We start from the raw sequence: 19,989 nt of genomic DNA on the forward strand, positions 1-19,989 counted from the left end.
AAATTACGAGTCTAAAATAACGTCTGTGTTCTAAATGTCTGGACACCTCTGAAAACATTAAGTGACGTGTATGTATATTCTTTTAACCGACTTAATGTCTGATAGGAAAAAGGTGAGCTTTCATTGTAGGTTGTCAATATGTTCATGTGTGGCTGTAATGATGTTTGCATTTTGACAAAAAATTTCTTTACTAAATATGTTTGTTCTCTCTAAACAAGAACTGTAAGCAATAACGGCATAAGTGTTAAGCAAACTTAAAATTTCAAATAAACTTTACGATGTTCTCTCTTTCTTAATTACGTATTTATATTAATTGATCGTTCATAATATTGTAGCTTTATTAAAGAAAACATTTAATTAATACTGAAATGTACAAAATAGTTATATCTTTCTTTTAATGAACGTTGAAATTTATTTACCCGTGTTTATTAAACATCACTCATAACTGATAACACTAAATGAGGGCCATCATTCAATCAACTATATAGACGTGACAGTTGTTTTGGTTTAATATAATTTAGCAATGAAAGCTTTAAGGGTGTTTTCTTGAATAGCCGTAAGTGCATGTTTTATTTTTTAATGCTTCCAAGGCAGGGCATTTGAAATGTCACAGTTCACAGCCACTGGGAATATAAAACAGCAATTCAAAGGCAAGTGCTCTGAAATCACGTCGTTCCGCTTCTGAAAGAAGTCTTTTGCAAATGCATTCAGACTTGAAACATAATGTTCACGGTACAACGTGAAAGTTTTACGTTCTGTTTCGCTTGTTACAACAAGGTTGAATAAATTACATATATATATTTTTTAATACCTTAGTTGTGGTTTTAACAAAAATTTACGTTAAATAATCCGAGCATTATTGAATAACGTAACAGTGGAATGTATAATAATAATATAATATTAGATTGGATTTTATTTTACTTTCTACAAGAGTTGTATACCGATGTTGGTTGTTCGAGTATTGTCTACTTTACACGCACAATAATGTATAAAATACAATGAAAAGCCAGTATTAGTAATATTTACATATTTGTTTTTACTGAATAAACAAAGTGACGCACGACCGTCGCTAAAAGAAGTTTTTTCCGAATGTATATATCAGATTTATTACAAATTCATTATTTTAAAGAGAGGACGCCAGCCTCGCTGACGTCACTAATGTCACTTGTTTCAGTACGTTCCAGATATTTTAAAATGAAACTTCAATTCTTGTAAATGTTCTTGTATTTCTCGAAGGTTCTTCATAATCACATTCTTTATGATCCGCACTCGTTGAACTCTGCAGTCCGCTGTCGTGCGTCCAGACGTCATATTTATACCAGAATTCAAACATAGTTCTATTCTCCTTTTAAACAGTCTTTGATTTCGTTTTACTTTAACAATAGTAACGACGACCAATAAGTTGTTATAATAATTGAGGACAGCCTTCAGTTATTTTCAAGTTGCATCCGTCATTGAACCTGCTAGCGCCGATATATACAAAGACGTGTTGTAACTCTTAATACGGACGAGAGATATACGCATGCATTTTGAAAATTCAATAATTTGAAAAAGCTAAAATATCATAAGACGTATAGTCTTACGCAGAGATAATGTAAGTTTTAGAAAAGTAGTTGTAAGTGGTACAAGTAATATAAAATAAAGAAATTTTTACTATTTAATTAAGACACTAATAACTGCTTTATGACAATTTTCTGAATGGATGCAAACTAATGTAGTCAAGCCAACTCAATTACTAATTGTAATAAGTATATTTGGAATTTTCTTGTTACAGAATCTGATACAAAAATATTAATTCTATTTCAAGATTAAGAAAATACTTGTTTTAAAAAGTAAGTTTTCTTTGTGATTGTTTTCAATAGTTTTTACAAACCTTGATGTATAATAAGTTGTTTCTTTAACATAATTAATGTTATCAAAGCTTTGTAAAGTGATCAAAGTGACTAGAACTTTTAACTTTTCTGTTTAATTCATTAATGACTACATTATTAATTTAATATCTAAATCTTCTTATTGGAAATCATTTTTTTATTATTATCCTATTATTATATCATTATCTTAAACAATTACAATTTCTGTTTTAATATAATTATAACTTTATAAAAATTATATTTTGGTCAGTCACTTATATTTAAAAACGAAGGTCATATTGAAAACTATTATTAAGAGATTTTATTTAGGCTGCGTTGATTTGTTTGACATCGATAAAATGCTTTGTTTTTTCTGTCAAAGCTTACGTATTAAATACGTTCGATAATATTTCATATATGTGTATATACAAGCAGAGAGCGTACCGTTTTTTGAAAGGCCGACAACGCACTCTGGAGCGTTCAGGCTCCACGAGTGTTCATGGGCGGCGAGGACCACTTACCATCAGGTGGCTAGCCTGTTCGTTTGCCCCTATTATATAAAAAAATATATATGCTTTAGATATTTTCCGTGGCAGTTTTTATGCAAATTTATCATTTTTTTCATGATATTAGCCTTTAATACGTCAAATTTTGTAATAAAATTTAAAAAAGTATCTGTTCCAAAAGAATCACATATTTCTACAAAAATATCATCCTCAAAAAATAACGTTTATTAATATTCAGTACCGATAGTGTATGGACTCTCTATAACATTCGTACTGTCGCAAGGATAACGCTGTCGGGATTTATTGACAGACCCATTTTGTTTCATTTGTACGATATTGTAAACCCAGATATCAAATTGTATTGCTGTTTTTTAAAAGCATAAAAATTCGCCGAATATTCTTTTGAATATTTTCCTTCCAGAATTCAAATGTGCTTAAAATTTAAAAATTTTCGACGACTTTGATGACTTCTGATTCTCCTTTGTAGTAACTACTTCTATAACATTTTATGTTTTAACTTAAATTTTATATATAACTATATATATTTGGAGAAATTTCATTGTTATATGAAAATGTCTATGAATTAGTCTAAAGTTGTGGCTCGGGCTCGCGGTATCGGCTTATTCGTCAGTTTTATTCAGGGATCGCAATAGTTGTGTTATGAATCTAAAAAGGCCATCGGAACTCTCTAAATACCTTAGAGTTTCCAAAAAACATATCTTGGGGCAATCCCATGATGACGTCGCTACATCACCCCCAAAAGACTAAGGAGCTTCAGAGCTAGAGTCAAGACTTTAATTCTATATGCAGTTTAGGGTAGGAGCACAGAGTAGGGTTAGCATAAAGTAAGCAGACCCAAGATATGGAAATATTAAAATCTTTTATTCGGCAAGACGGGAATGCTAAATATAAGATCCATGCAATGAGTTTGGAAATGCCGATCGAGTGGTTAGACAAAGGAGATTTTGGCATTCTATTAGCACTAAAATGGCGCATCTTAATTCATGAGTGGTCGTCAGAACTGCTAAAATTTTATCTGAATGCATTCCAAATGACCCTCCCAAATCGGGTTAATTTAGTAAAATGGGGTAAAAGTTTGCTATATCTGCGGGGCGATAGAGTTAGCGGTAGAGGCATTTGCCGGTGGAATGTAAGATACTCCTGGAAAGCGGTTAATACTCACGTCGTTACTATAGGGTTTTGGAAATTAAACTTGAAGCGGCTTACCTTTCGGTAGCCAGAGCGCAAAAGGAAAGACCCACAAACGACCGATCAATAGGTTTTGTGAGAGAAGGCATTACGGTTATAAAATCAAACGTCAAGCCTTACTCTATCCTTAAAGCGGCTCTGGATTAGAGAAACGGGTATTGGAGTATGTGATTGGAGAAACGGTTAGTGCGATGGATAGGTGCCCCTTAAACCTACACCAGGGTCGCAGGTCCCGGGCACGGTTAAAACTCTTCTTCCTGCAACGCGATGGATACGGCACCCGGAAACTCATGGAATGCTGAGAAGTTTCGGCTCTTATCAAAAAAACAAGGCTACATGTAAAAATAAGCAAAATATATTTGCTATAATATCTATATTAAAATAAATAATGTTTATCAATCACTCATTTGCAATTAGGTGGCCTCTTGTTTTCAATTCCCCTCCACCGTTTGAAGCACATATGTACATGTTTGAACGGCTCGTTAGATCTAAAAGGTTGATGATTGCATTCACGACCAATTTTCATCAGTCGTGTTTAAATCAAAGGTGGAAAAGCATTTTCAAGGGATCCCATTAAGCTTGTTGATTATTAGAAATAATTGTAAAGAAATATTGTTGTTGCTTTGTAATGTACATTAATTATACACAGCCACAATGCTATGGTATGAACACATTAACTATTAAAATTTCACAGTAGATTTGGTTCAAGTTTTAAATGGTAACACGAAAGAAAAATATTTTTTTTTAAATTTTATTTGCAAAAACAAAATAATTTTAAAGATAATATTCATTGATACCTAATTTATACATCTATAGGAATTCTCTAGACTTAATAAATATTAAAAAGATTTGGTTTTAAACGTTCCGTTGCTTAACTACATAGGAGAAAATACTACGATATAATAACTCACAATAAACGTAAATTAACACGCTATAAAAACTCAATGGTCGGAGTCAGATTTCCAAATTAAGTAAGAAAAGGGTTTAATGTTTATCCAATAATGCTGCTGGCGTTTTTGTCATAACTAATAAAAGAGTCTTTCTTTGAAACGGACCTGGAATAATATAATAATCTTACACAAAAATTTGCTCAGTTGTTAAGCTGAGATTACTGATAAGCCATGAAGTCATCACATTATCTAAAGCTCACTTTGTAAGAAAAGTGTATAATACTTCACAAATATAAGAGTATATAAAAAGCCTTAGGTATTAGAGGAAATATTCTGAATTGACAAATTTACAAAATAAATCCCGTGGATCGCTTCACCTAGAGGCTGTTACTTTGAAAATTTGAGCTGATAAGTCCGTCTGATTTGAATATTCATACAACACAAAAGTTCTGGTAAAGCTTTATGGATATAAAGAGAGTTTAGTAATATCGATAAAGGATGTTAAAAACAAAGATCAGTAGTTAATATTTTTCAGTGGTATGACTATTTACTTATTTATATTGTTATTGACAATTTGTTATTTTTGTATATGACTCGCACGACACAGCTAGATAGTTAACTCGATCCGTACTTCACGCTTTAGGAATGATTATGAAAGAAATAATTAAACCAGTAAAATAATCAATATTTACTTTTGAATCGAATTCAAAGGCGTTATTATTTACCAAAACTACATAATGCAGATCTTACTTCTAATACAATTTATCTATTAATATATTCATGTACATTTAAATTTACCGACTTAAGTAAGATAAGCTTGTAAACTATGTTGGCAGAGCCTCGCCGACATGGAGCATCAAGTTCGAATAAAGCAGGGTCAATTTGCATTTTGTCTTAATGCAAATGTAGTCTAAGAAGTAATGAAAGAAAGAGTGACATGTTTATTTAAATAATTAAATGTCTAAAAAAATTCTTATTTTAACATTATTCAGTATAATATTCAATTTCACTTTTCATAAATAATTCACGATATAACAAACTCATTAGTTTATATTAATTTATATGAAAAAGAAATCCTAAGTAATAAGTGTCAAATCATCGGATTTCAAACTTATAGAGATAAAGAATTTATTTTCTTTGATATGAAAAAGCCTTATAAATTTTCGAGCTACCTAAAATAATAACTGTGAGATTAAATGTGCTAATGAAGGATTCACATACATGTACATTATAACTATATTTTAATATAAGTTACGGCGATGAGACAAAGGGAAGCTGTTTTGTGTATAATATATTTAAGGTTTTGTTGAAGACTTTATCAGCTTTGACTTGATTGCTTATGTGACTTTGTTGTTTCAATCCCCCAAGGCTTTAGGGGCTATTGTTTATCTGTGAATATATACGTTTATAGCCTTTTGGCATCCAAGTGAATTTACCGTTTATTTAAAATATTTTCCTCATTAATTTCTTCAGTTACAAATTAGTAGTTCAGTTTTAATTTTATTGTTATGGGTCCTAAAACAATTTAAGTTTTAATTATGACATTTTTTATTTCGACTAGATAGTGCTTGATAGACATTTCATCTGGTAAATGCAACTTAAGCTGTATATGGTCAAAGCACTACCTAAGTAACAGCCTGTTTTCTCTAACTTAGAAAAAAAACAAATTATAATTGGAAGGAAAAGCAGACGTTGACAAACTGTTCTGATCCTTTTTTCTGTGTCGTCGTCCGATGACGAAAAGGGTATAGAGGTTTAAAATTGTGTAATGCCTTTTGCACATGATCCAAATTGTTTCTTATAAAATACTAAGGAATTTGCTACATTTCGCTTGTGCTCATTGCTGACTAGATTGGTTATAAGCAAATCATGGTTATCTATAAGTCTTTTTGTACGTTTCTCCACTAAGCATCAACCAGTGACTTAACATTTGGCTGCACCTGCCCACACGACCAGACCCGTTTATAGGCAAAAAAGCTGTGAGGTCTTAAAGTATAGCAGTACTTTTCCAAGAACCACGGGTTTCCTTGTAGCTGAGTTACCTTTTGACTCAATAAAACTCATAAAGTTAATGTTTGAGGTTGCCTTAGTATCTAATAACTGAAGCCGGCATGATTAAAAGAATACATGTTAATAAGATGGATTCGAGGTGAACAGACTTCTCTTGAAAGTGAAAAGACACGCTTGTGTTTGGATGGCATTATTTTTCACCAGGTTGGCATCGCTCCATTTGGAGACTACTGTGTGAAATTAACAAACTCCACGATGGCATCTCTTTGTAACTCTATATTACACAAGCTGGGCCCTGGAGCTGGGTTGACACCCTCCATAACTGTGCCGTTGCGTCTGTAACCCTGTAATAGTAGATCTTTAATGTGTAGCAAAAATAGTTGGAGAGAGGACAGCTCCTAAGGGACGATTACTTTCACTGACGTTGGCTCAACCATTAGGCATTGCTGACTGCTCGTAGAACATGGTCCATCGGAAAATACAATAGCTAGACAGATTACCAAAAAAGCTATTACTTCAGATCCTGGCTAGTGTAGTTTGTCTGAACCGTCAATTCAAATTTCGAAAGCTTCCCTCCGTAAATGTATCGTATAAAAAAGAAGATCCCCAGGCAATCGACTTTGGCCAAACCCACCTCGTTCACTAATTAGATCATTGTCTTCGGGTTGTCTTGTCAAGTGTACCAAAAAGTTTTCTTTGATTGTACGTGATGTAATTTTGATTATACTCAAAGATCATTAATTTTTTATGGATTTTTACCTTCACTTATGGACAAAAATGTCACATATTAAATTAGAATAGGTATTGTATTTTTTAAAGTAAACAGTATCAACTGTTATTAAAATAGCAATATTCCTTCCTTTACCATAAAAAAATTTGTCTTCAGATATCTTAAAATACAATTTAATCATTTCTTAAAAGAATGTTTGCAAGCATTTGTGTTTTTAATATGATTATGTACATTCTTAAATTATGATTAATTTTGAAAGCGTAATTTTTAACTGTAGTTTGTTATTATGGATATGGAAGATAATCTTCAAATTTGTTTGTATCGAGAAAACAAATCAATAATTTATTAATGTAATATAATATAAAATACACGTTTATAATCTTCTATTTTTAATGTTAATAACATTTATCTTTGACTTAAAACCATACTCTATTGGAATAAATTCAAATCTTGGATAAAGAAATAGTAATATTTTATAGTGACAAAATATTATATAATATCTTAACTTTCCGCTCCGATTCTGAAAGAAACATTGGTGCATATATTGTTTACAAAAAAAAATTCTATCCGTTTACTTATATAGTTTTGACAGCCCACTGGCGATGACGTTAGTAGGTTATACTCTCTAGAAAAGATATTATCATAATAGTTAATTCAGTGAAAATTTAATAAAAAAAACGTATAAGTAGTTCTTTTCCATGAAAGGTTCAAGGTCTTACCATGAATGTCGATATTTTATTTGAAAGTAAAACACTTTTAGTGTCGACCGTTTTAAAATTTATACAACGTTCAATCTGTTAATTTATCACGTCTAACGTAAAGGACGTTTACAATTACTTCCAATTACAAAAACTGCGTTGAAAGTATTCTCAAAAGTCTTCACGTAGTTTCAATGAAATCAAATTAGTTTTATCTATGAATTTATTTTAAGATCCTTTTCCATTTCTTTCGATATATTTAATGATTTTTTTGGTTTAAAAATATGGTCACAAATTTATTTAATAGAAATCGTTAGCGCTTACAGCAAAATATTTGTTACTTCTTTTTCATCGTTCGTCTACATATATATATATATATACATATATACATATAAGAATTCAATGATGTCATAACAATATAACACTATCAGCTAGGCGATGATATAAATTAAAAAAGACTATAAGCAAAATTGTATTTACCTCGAACTACTTATTTTATACATATTATTTTATACACAAATTTTCTTTACAAAAATGGTTTTCACATAAAAACAAAACAAAATAACTTTAATATCTTTTTAATACTTATAGCAAAGGTAGAAACAATTCTAATTATCGGAAGTACCTTTGTTAAAACTCCTGGGTATTTGATATCAATAAATGTATTCCGAGGTCGCCAAAGTACGTTATTCAGTCTATAGTCCTTTGAGAGTTCGACAATTTACGGCCTTTATTTACCTGTTCCTGTATCAAACAGAATTTCCCCAGCGATTGTGCTAGTTTGACAAATTGGCGACCATATTTGATGTCACGTAACAATAACGTTTGAGAGGAGTTTCGTGTAATGTAAGTTAGATACGAAGGTATTTATTACTTCAATATATTGGATATAGTTTCAAATAACTGTTAACTTTATATATATTATATAAACAAGAACTTAGATAATACATAGGTCACAAATAAGGAAGTCGAACTAGAACATTAAAAAAAAAAAATAAGCACACAGAACTATGAAATCATCATTTTGAAACACTTTATCGATTTTTCACTGTTACTATGCAAATACCAAATGTTAAATCATTTCTAGACCGTAATAAAAATAACCAAAAGCGAGATTCAAAGCGTAAAGGTAACATGAAATAGAACAACTTTTGAAAAGAGTGATAAACGGTTTTATGTTATGAATGGAAAGGAAGCCTTCGATGGAAACTTCTTGAGAAGTCATTACGTTTTATGTTTTCAGGAAAAACATCATTGTGATTAATATAAGAATTGTGTTGCAACTTTGATCTGTTGTTCCAAAGGCTTCTGTTTTGTTATTCGTAAATTTATTCACATAAACGGACAAGTCCAAAATTATTGACTTTAACATAAGCTTTAAATTTAATGCTGATAATAAAATTATACTGCTCCTATTTGTTTAGACCATTATTATTATTAATGTGCATAATATAAAATGTCTTTGTACGGTGAAATAATTGTATAAAATTTGACAGAAAATTGTCCCCCCCTAACAAATTTTTTGTGTAAATATGACCCCTAACTTTCAATAGACTTCGCACCTATCAATACATCAACTCACGTTCCCGGTAACACCATGTAAAAGGATATTGATGACATGTTTTGAAATATATCCTAACAACGTTTAAAGGATATCTTTAGAGTTTCTTACAATATAAATGGTTCTCTCGTGTTAGTACCGACAGGTGTTAGGTATTTTATTACTCGCTCATGTCCACTAAAACTTATTGAAACATAAAGACATTTAGTAGAATTCACAGAGCGGTTTAGAACCGTATACTCATCCGATAGACTTTGCTATATAGTATTCAAAGAGCCATAATAAAACTTGACAGCTGTCATTGTCTAAATATTTAATAACCGTAACTGGGTTAATGGCAGCGTTTTGGCAATGATCCAATCCAATTAGTGTCACCCTTAAAAAATACTTTCTTCTTTTTTAAGATTATCTTTTTTCGGGATGGATTATAAACCCGTACCCTCAACCCATAACATTCAATTCAGTTGGTCTGTTAAATTAATAAAGTTAAGTTCTTTGGATACTATAATTCAAATAGATGCTAATGGTTTGGGTCCAATTTGCTAAAAAAAATATTTTTCCTCATATTGAATTAGTGCGATAAATTGACAGCAGTTTTTTCCTTAAAAGTGCCTTTCTTGTAAGCAAATAACACCCTAAATTGAGTCATATAGTCTTCAGATGCATAGTTTAAATAAAATTTTCACAATGCGAAGCATACATATGTGAGCATTTTTGCCATCTGACTCTTCAGAAATGTTTTTATTTTTAACACGAAATTGTCAAAATTTCAAACAGTTTGACCAATAATTCTAACTCACAGTAGAAAACGTCGGTGTGAGTTTATCCAATTAGAAGTCTCCATGGACTAACGAATAGATTTCTATCATAGTTTGCATTATAAAACCAATTTGCGTTGATTTTCTTTTTAGATCTTACAAAGCTATAATTGGCTTAGGACCGGATTTAGAAGGGTCTTTGGAATAAACCGTTGTGATTGGAGTAGAGAGAGAAAGATGGTGGTAAAGAAGTATTTTTCCCTCGCAAATAACGTTAAAATTGTTCATTATTATGTGACAGCCGCAATTATTTGTTTTTTCTCTTAGCTCATTCATGTGATAATATAAAAATTTTTTTCTTTTTCAAGTTATTATTAGTTAATTTGATTTGATTTTTTCTTGGCAAAAAAAAACTTTTTGAAAGAAACTCATACATCGGAAACACAATGAGCTCTATTGCTTATGCTAAGATATCACATATTCGTAGACAATAAACACAGAAGTATTTTTAATCAAATCATTTTCATTTAAATAAATAGAGGTCTAGAATTTTAACCACTTTCATTATTTAGTTTGACGAAGTTCCAATTTAATCTAATTTTCAAACTTTCAAACCTGAGGGGACTATCCGTTTTAATATAAAATATCAATTCCATTTAAATAAGAGCGTACTTAAAAGTTCGATGAGATAAAAACTATTTGCGGAAAGAACTGAAAAGCTTTAAACGACATTGCAATGGAAAATTTAATTTATTAAAACAATTTAAGTGACTTAAACCATTTCTTTCCGTATACTTTGCTTGCATATTTTGCTCAAAACTAGTCGTTCTTGATTTTGAGTTTTAGATATAATAGTTTTGGTCGTGACAAATACAGTTAAGGGCAAGTATTTTGTTATATTATAATTCATCTATGTTAATGACGTCTAACTTAAAATGTCTATAGTCCTGTTACATAATTATTTGTTGTAACAATGACATGACAATGACATATAGAAGAAATAATGTTAATATACATTACATCAAAAGATATTCAGCAATATTGTTACAGAATATAATGTACATTATTATAATTCCGTTATAAAGCAGTTGCTTTTATTATTCAAAGCGGCGCTAGTCTTACGCCGCACGAGCTGTAGTAGACACGTAAGAGACAATGCGCCATGTTATGTGGATCTTATTGAAGATATATCCAGGCTTATTATTATTTTATACGATATAAGACATCATGAACAACGGTTCGAATATGTGTCAGGGTAGCGTAGCTGTTTTTTGCTCAGGGGAATATTTAATTTTTATCTAATATAGTTCAAGTATCTAGAAGCTATTAAAAAAAGCTATGTTAGTAATAGGAAAATGTTATTAGTAAATTAGAATTTTAAGTTAGTTGGAGAATTTAACGTTTGTTTTTCCTTTACATAACCATAGGAATATTATTTATGTATGTAGTGAAAGACTAAGAATACACACGGGGTATTTACTTAGGCAAGTCTACTTTAAGACTGTTCTCACTGGGCCATGTACTCGGTTAAACTAAGTCCTTCAATATATCTACCTACAGAGTCAACGCCCACGAAATACTAAATTCGCAACCAAAATGTCTATTTGCTTAATAAAATATTATAGGTACATTGTATATAGCTAAAGGTTGTCTAATATATTTGAAATACTCACACATATTGAATACGAAGTCACTGAGTGTTCGCGGTGTAATTGAATCACACTTCAAGGGATATTTTATTTAAGATATATTTGCGAAATGCTATGTTTTATATTACGTCAATAGAATGGTTTTTGAAATATCTTTGAATAATATGAAAATTCTTGTTCTAAACAGTTTCTAATTCTAGGACAGATGACATAAATTTTTAGAATTACAATTACAGTGTTGTCAGAAATCTCTTATGCTGTAAATTTTTTATAAGTAGTGATTAATCTATACTTAATTTTATAAAGCTGAAGAGTTTGTTTGTTTGTTGACGAGCGCTAATCTCAGGAAGTACTGGTTCAAATTGGATTTTTTATGTTTGATAGTCCATTTATCGGGGAAGGCGATAGGCTACATTTCGTTTTAACGCCTAAACTGCTGAACTGATTTCGATGAATTTTGGTATAGCGATATATTATCTATGGAACCTTGGAGGAATACATATACTACCTTTTATCCCGATCCCGAATTCCGAATTCTGAATCCCGATCCCAAAACTACAAGAGTGGAACCATGAAGTGCAGTTCGGTTTCAGTGGTCGTAGTGGCAGAGAACAACTCTGATGTTCACGCGGACGGAGTTGCGGGCAAAAGCTAGTTGAATTAGAATTATGAAAAAAAAATCCCTTTCTATATTTTGTAGATATGCTCGAATATTCATTTAAATGAATAAAATTCGCGAAAGTCTTAGATCTCATTATGCTCGAATATACCCTTTATAAAACTTTGCATATTATAATATACATATATATCCTATGAAAATAATTTAATTACGTTAATAACAACTTACAAGTAAAACCACTAAATTATATTCTACTAATGACACAATATATATGTACATGTTTTAGAGAATATTTTTTCGTAGTAGTGTAAAATAAATACCTCTGAAGTTATTCCTGACGGCTTTATAAAAAAATATAATTTCCTTCTCATTTTGATCCTTTCATAAACGGCACGTTTTAATGTTCCTATTTAAAAATTCCGTGTAAAGATACAGTCTTCAATCCAATTTTCATATTTGAGTTAACGTTATGAATTCTAAATAATATTTTAGTGAAAAATTAAGCAAGCATTTTTATGTATATTAATGTCGCTTATATTTATGTAATGGAAACGTTAATAATTGAAATTTCATTTTCGTTTTCGTGTATCTTAATCAAAGTTAGGATACACTTTTACAAATATACTTTTGTATTTCTGTCATTATAATGAATGTATTCAACATACGTGATCTAAGTTATAAATTTAAAATATTCTCAAAAATTATACGTTAATACATGAACAAGTCATTGTAGTGAAAAACTATGAAGCGTTATTACAAACCGGAATATTTTACGTTAGAGTGTGGTAATAGTTTTACGTGACTAAGCTTGGTATATCGCAAAATGTTTAATTAACAGCACAGCATATGCAGCATGTTGTTTAAAATTCAAGCACATTTTGTAGTTGGAACAGTTTAGAGCGCACAAAGGAACCGATTATACAAAATACATGGTTTATAGAATTATAATACTATTTTACATGTGAATTCGTAAAATTAAATTTTATGATTTTTAACTGGCCACTTTATCATCGCTTATCTTTTGCTCCTTTATATTATAATGACAGGAAAGCATTAAGAAATTTGTTTATGGTTCCGCAAAAAACAATCAATTTGATATTTAAATGAAACTAATATTTTTCGGACATACTACGCGTCCTTTATTTCTTGTTAATACTACATACTCCCGACGTTTCGGTTACTTTTCAGCAACCGTGATCACGGGCACATCTCGTCTGCCGCGCAGTATGTCCGAAAAATATTAGTTTCATTTAAATGAATAAAACTCGCGAAAGTCTTAGATCTCAATAAATTTGATGTATGCAAATAGGTTATTCAACGAGTAAACAATATATATATTTTCCAGCAGATATGTCCCCGTACAGAGTGGCAGCCTGCGCTGTGCTGCTAGCTATATGCTGCACACCATCCGTTGTTCTGTCTCTAGACTTGAACAAGCTATACGGACATCATACTAAGCGATCTGGTAAGTCGTACTGTCATGAGTGAGGTGTTCATGTACTCTGCATAGTTTTTCATGGAAAGCAGTGAAAAATAAATATAAATTACCAGCCGTACAACAACAGACAAACAATATTGAAAACATAAAAATAATATAAATATTGTCGAGAGCTTAAGCGGTGAATTTTTTGCTAAAGCTCCCGTTATAAATTATAAAGAACTTTGATTCGTTTTAAAATATATTTAATGAAAAAACTATGATTTTTAATATTGGCTTGTCGGTCAAATGCTGAATATTTTTATTCTTCTGGTCGTACTGCATGCAGTGTAAGCAGATTTTATTGAAATTTAATTATGCCTGATGAGATTGACATACTTTTGAAGTCTGCAGTTGCTTTTATTATTAAATGAATCGGTTAACAAGAGACTGCTGAAGGAAAGCTTCACGAAAATATTCTCTCGTTTGCAGGGCTCGGAGTGACTTTTTGATATACTCCTCATAGCCACTTCATTGGTTTCACTCTTTTAACTATAATTGAACACCATATAATTATAACAGCTTCAACACTTAAAAATTGGTTTGATTGATTGTTTTAGTTTTTATTTTAATATTCTATTTTTTTTTTTTGTATTTTGAATTTGAATCGCATACAAGCAACTTCCAACGATTCCGTTGATGAAAATTAAAACACTTGCCTAAAAATTGCTACCGATCTTGTTCTAACATCTGGAAACACAGAAATTATCTTAATATTCAAAGTACCAATAAATATAAATAAATTCTTAACTTAAGACTTAAGAGTTCCATGTGCCAAAAGGGAATGATCGGTCGAACCGGTTGAAGTAATTTTTTAAAGTAATAAGTTGCATATGGTTTATTGTTTACAGAATATTGTCATCCATACGAGCCGTTTAAGTGCCCCGTGGATGGGAACTGTATATCCATCCAATATCTTTGCGACGGCGCTCCCGACTGCATTGATGGCTATGATGAGGATTCCAAACTGTGTACTGCAGGTATAGTAACATGGGCTGGTCAATAGTAATCATTCAGATGTCTGACAACGTTTTTTCAGATTAAGAGCTAAGAATTTTGATTAGTGAGAGTATTGTTTCAATATGTGAATATTGTTGTTTGCTCTTGAAAGTTATAATTTTCTTTTATCAACTATATTTCTGAACGAAATTCTTATTTAAGAAATTAATTAGGGGAACAAATTCTTTCGAATTACTTCTTCTGTTGTTCAAATAAAAATCTTCTTTAAAGCAAAACGACCGCCAGTAGAAGAGACAGCGTCGTTTCTTCAATCGCTTCTGGCATCCCACGGCCCTAATTACCTGGAAAAATTATTCGGCAGTAAAGCCAGAGATGCTCTTGAACCACTTGGAGGTGTCGAGAAAGTTGCTATTGCTCTATCAGGTAAGAATATAATGATAGCGTTGTGATTTATTTTATTTCAATGTTGAATATTATATTTAGTATCAAAATATACATTTATACAATTTTATATCACTGATTAGTATTTATATACATAGCCGAATGTAGATTATCTAAAGGTATGTGTCTTGTTCTATGAATTAAACTTACGGATCAAGAGTTAATTACGTTTGGGTACTGACTAAAAGAAAGCAAACAAAATAGGTTTAACGGAAAAAAATATTTAAACGACAAACAATGATATCGTTAGGTAATTAAACAATACATTTTAACAGAATCACAAACTATCGAGGATTTCGGAGCAGCGCTTCATTTGATGAGATCTGACCTGGAACACCTTCGCTCTGTATTCATGGCTGTTGAGAACGGTGACCTTGGCATGCTGAAGTCCTTGGGCATCAAGGACAGTGAGCTCGGTGACGTCAAATTCTTCCTGGAGAAGCTGGTGAACACCGGTTTTCTCGACTGAATAGCGCCGGAGTCAGCCTCTGACTACTACCACGTCGTCCAATTTGGTCCCATCAGCTCCTCATTCTACAGTTACCTTCCCTACGACTCCCATAAGTATAAGAGAAATTAATATTTCTCTCTGTATACCCGAGAGAATGATGTATGTTTGTAAGCATAGTTGTTCGTCATCAGTATCGTTCTGCAACCGGCCACGTAGATCGATTTGATGCGAGCCATTTTATATTAGTTTTTTTTTTTATTTATGAAAACTTTAAAGATATATCGTATTTGTCGTTCCATGTCTTTTAAACCATAGGATAGTTGGTGATATTAATTTTTCTGATAGCAGTAGGTTAAGAATGTAAATTTATTTTTTTATATTTTATGATTTTTTTGATGCAGTTTCGAAAACTGTATCTGAAAGTTATGATCAGGGAAAATTCTCGCGTCTATATCATGAATGCGTAAATGGTAAAATTAAGAGGCAGTAAGACTGTGACGTCATTTTCCATCAATCTCAAGCGTGAGTTTTATTTCTCTCTGAAACCATTCAAGTGTAACTTTTGGCAAGGTAGGACAGATCTAAAATATCGCATATCGTGACCCTGTTCATAACTTTTTCAATTAGAATGCGAATGAGTGTATAAATGTCGCTCTAAATCCTAAAACTTTCTCCTAAAAAGACGATGTCAGAGGCGACTCCATTAAAACGTCAATGTCCACGAGATAAAGCTTACGAAAAAAAATCTCTTTATTCTTAGATGGAAAGATAAAACCAAGTAAAGAATGCATGCGCTTTGTATTTGGCTTTTGGAAACATCCAAAGTAGGACCATAAATACATATCATAGTAATTTAGATGTCTACTAAATCGTAGATAAAAAAAAACATTAGTGGATATAGGACAATTATTTTAATATGATCGGTATTGTAGTGTTTATGAAACATTTTAGATTTCTTTAATATGTAGTGAAACTCGATACATATCAGCGTCGGAGGTGCTCCGAAAACACATACATATCAAAATTATGTGATTTAATAAATGTTAGTGTGTTATATTTAATAATATATACATTAAATAAATCTAGTAGTGCATATCTCTCTATCTTTATGGCTATTGTTAAGATATTTGGTCCGTCAGAGGATTTGTATTTGTTGAAACTTTTGTCAAATGCGGGCTATGAAACAACGAAAATCGTGTAAGGTCACATTTGATCGGACGTAACATCTGTAAGGTTTGGAAAGATGTTGTTAAATGTAAGCAAAAATGTCAGAGTGAAAGTATGTCATGATGGATTCTATATCAATATCACTATACGATTGCGAAGCCTGTGTTTGTCAAGAGTAAGCAAACCGTGGGGATTTGCTTGAGAACATCTCAGCTCTGCATCAAGGCAGCCTTGAAACTAAATGTCTATAAATGAAGGGTAAGGTATATTTAACTTTCGTCAAATCTCTATATACCTAGCTATAAGAAAGTTACCAATATGAATCTTTTAAATCTATTACCTACGTTTTGATCTAAGTATATGGCTTTTCCTTGAAACAAATATATAATAAATGAATCATCTTGAAATCGACTTTCATTAAGAACCCAACGTTATCCCGCACTATTTATTAATGTTATATATTTTGTGAGTCATTGAAAAAGGAAACATAATATTTAAATATCATACATATATTTGTTTAACACTCATACTTAATGGTTTCGTCGGAAATAAGGCTCGGCAATACTCTATATAATTAGTTGCCTTCGCATATACAATGAAAAGTCAACACAAAACAAGGTTGACGTGGTTTATATGAAACGGCCTCAGGGTTCCGCAGTCATAACGCCTGGTGAAGTTTCCGACTTTGTTTGTTCTATATGAAGATTAACAATACATATTGACCTTAATAAAACGGCTACAACATAAAGCTACGAGCATCATGCTTAGTTGGGACTCACAGTAATAAATAATGATGCTATTGTATCGGATTTTCCGTCATTGTAATGATGTGTAATGACGAGGCGGATGTTATGATTTATGGATCTAAATCTAAAGATATGCATCATCCGTACGGATGTATGAGTCTTTGTATAATTAATATTAAAAAATTTTGTGTCTTTAGTGAAGCCAATCGACAACTCTCTCTCAATCTCTTTAGTCAACGTGAGTATGTTTTCTTCTATACCATTATTATAATGGAAGAAAGGTTCAGACGTCGGAATAATTATAATAATATTTATTTGAGGATCGCATCAGTTGAGGTTTTGCTGATAGCTTATTTTGTCTGGTCACAACTGGGGTTTTTGGTTTTTAATATTTCCAATAAGAACAAGTGCATGTGGCTTTTTTAATAATTATATGATTCCAAACCACTTTTTTATAAATATATTTTATATTTATTGACTGGATCAATAAATACATTCGGTTATTCTTCATACTAGGAGTTCTTATCCGTCGGTTACCGTGCTTATTGTAGTCGGTTGAAGAAAGAAAAAGTGTTGGTTGGTCTTTTAGGATGCCGTGCTGTAAGATTAAGGTATATTTTATATTTTGTTTATTGTGATTGTCTTTGTACATATGTTTGTGTACAAATAAATGAACGAAAGTTTTTTGCATATGACAATAACTCGGAAAACAATCTCAAAAGTAAATTATAATATCTAAGAATTTAAATAAAACTAAGATTTTGTGATATAGTATAGGTTTTTTATTATTTTAAAACTAAATACTCCCGACGTTTCGGTTGCTCTACAGCAATCTTGATCACGGGTTTTCGTTATAATTTTTGAACTTCTAATAGATCATTGTTACTCACTTTATATCACATGTTAACTTAACTATGCTCCATCAGTTGTATATGTTGTAAAACTTACCATATACTTCTATAATAAACTAGATGTTGGATTCCTACTAATTTATTCAAGTGAATAAAAACACGCCAACTTGCTATATGTAGTTTAAAAGATAAATAACGGTGTTTTAATAAGCTAACTTTAAACAGTTTTTTGCTATTTTGTTCTTATTCAAACAAATAGCATTTTCGATGGATGAGCTATATAGCCAGAATTGTCTAATAAAACTGTCACTGATCCATATATATATATATATATATATATATATATATATATATATATATATTGATTTATATACTATATTTAGATCAGTGACAGTCAGAGTCACCGCTGTATGTAGAACCACAATTTATTTTACTTATTTGTTACACAAGCGATACTAGTTTGAATTGTGTGCCACATAAAAAAATATTAATAAATTCACAAAAAAATATATATTTATATTTATTTGAATTCATTACGTATATAACGACTTGAACCCATTTGTGCCTTCAAATATTTTAGTTAAATCAAAGTTTTGAAAAGTTAGTTATCTTAAAGAGTTTGGCTTCGAAACTCACAAACATTAGAAGTTTAGTGCCAGCTCGCTAAATTTATAACATCATTAGTCTAGACTTACATCGCATCAATTAAATTGGACTGTAAATAAGTCTGAATTCAAAACTCTATAATGTATACAATGGTTTCAATTTGAGGGAAAGGCTATACTTTATATATATACATGTAACTATGTATTTGGACGTCAAGGACTCTTGAGGTCGCTATAAAAATATGTTATATCAACCGTACCCAGGAGTTTTTGGGAAGGTTCTCTAGATCAACGCAAAGGATTAATTATTGAAAGCATTAAAATCTATTTCAAGTCTTGTTCATGATCTTACATAGAATGTGATAAAACTGAAAAACGGAATTTTATGTACAGCGCTAGAAAATTTCAGAATTCAAAATGTAGTTGTTCCAGAGAAGTTCATTGACTTTTAAAATAATAGAGAGATTATTCAATTAATCAATTTAGTATGTATAGAGCCGTGTATAATCACGCAGACATCTCATTAGGCGCTTAATACATTGGTAGTTCTATATAGAGACCAGTGAAACTTGATGCCTTATAATCTATAATTCACTCTGATAATCTCGTTTCTAGTTCCAGTTACAACTGAGCCTTAAGTTAAAACACGATGTAAGAAGTATGTAGTATGTACCTAGACAGGCTCATCTGAAGCCTCTGTTAATTAAGTGCTCTATTAATATATTTGAGAGCTCTTAGAAAATAACAAAACAATAAATTTAAAGAAAGGAGTAAACGTTATCCTTTGAACAAAGTGAAATAGCTATACAAT

The 19,989-nt window shown here is 31.2% G+C and overlaps 1 protein-coding gene across 1 annotated transcript in view; it reads left to right on the plus strand.

Annotated features, from left to right (window-relative positions):
• LOC116773889 (IDLSRF-like peptide) overlaps positions 1-17,383 on the plus strand; it is a 36,094-nt gene extending 18,711 nt beyond the window's left edge. The window contains exons 2-5 of the mRNA XM_032666450.2: positions 13,829-13,945; positions 14,809-14,937; positions 15,188-15,340; positions 15,634-17,383. Of these exons, the coding sequence (XP_032522341.1) occupies positions 13,831-13,945; positions 14,809-14,937; positions 15,188-15,340; positions 15,634-15,827 (591 nt within the window). The 5' untranslated portion in view covers positions 13,829-13,830 and the 3' untranslated portion in view covers positions 15,828-17,383. The remainder of the gene's footprint in view (positions 1-13,828; positions 13,946-14,808; positions 14,938-15,187; positions 15,341-15,633) is intronic.
• Positions 17,384-19,989: the final 2,606 nt, after the last annotated feature.

The sequence above is a fragment of the Danaus plexippus genome, chromosome 20 (genome assembly GCF_018135715.1).
Source record: "Danaus plexippus chromosome 20, MEX_DaPlex, whole genome shotgun sequence".
Classification (NCBI taxonomy): domain Eukaryota; kingdom Metazoa; phylum Arthropoda; class Insecta; order Lepidoptera; family Nymphalidae; genus Danaus; species Danaus plexippus.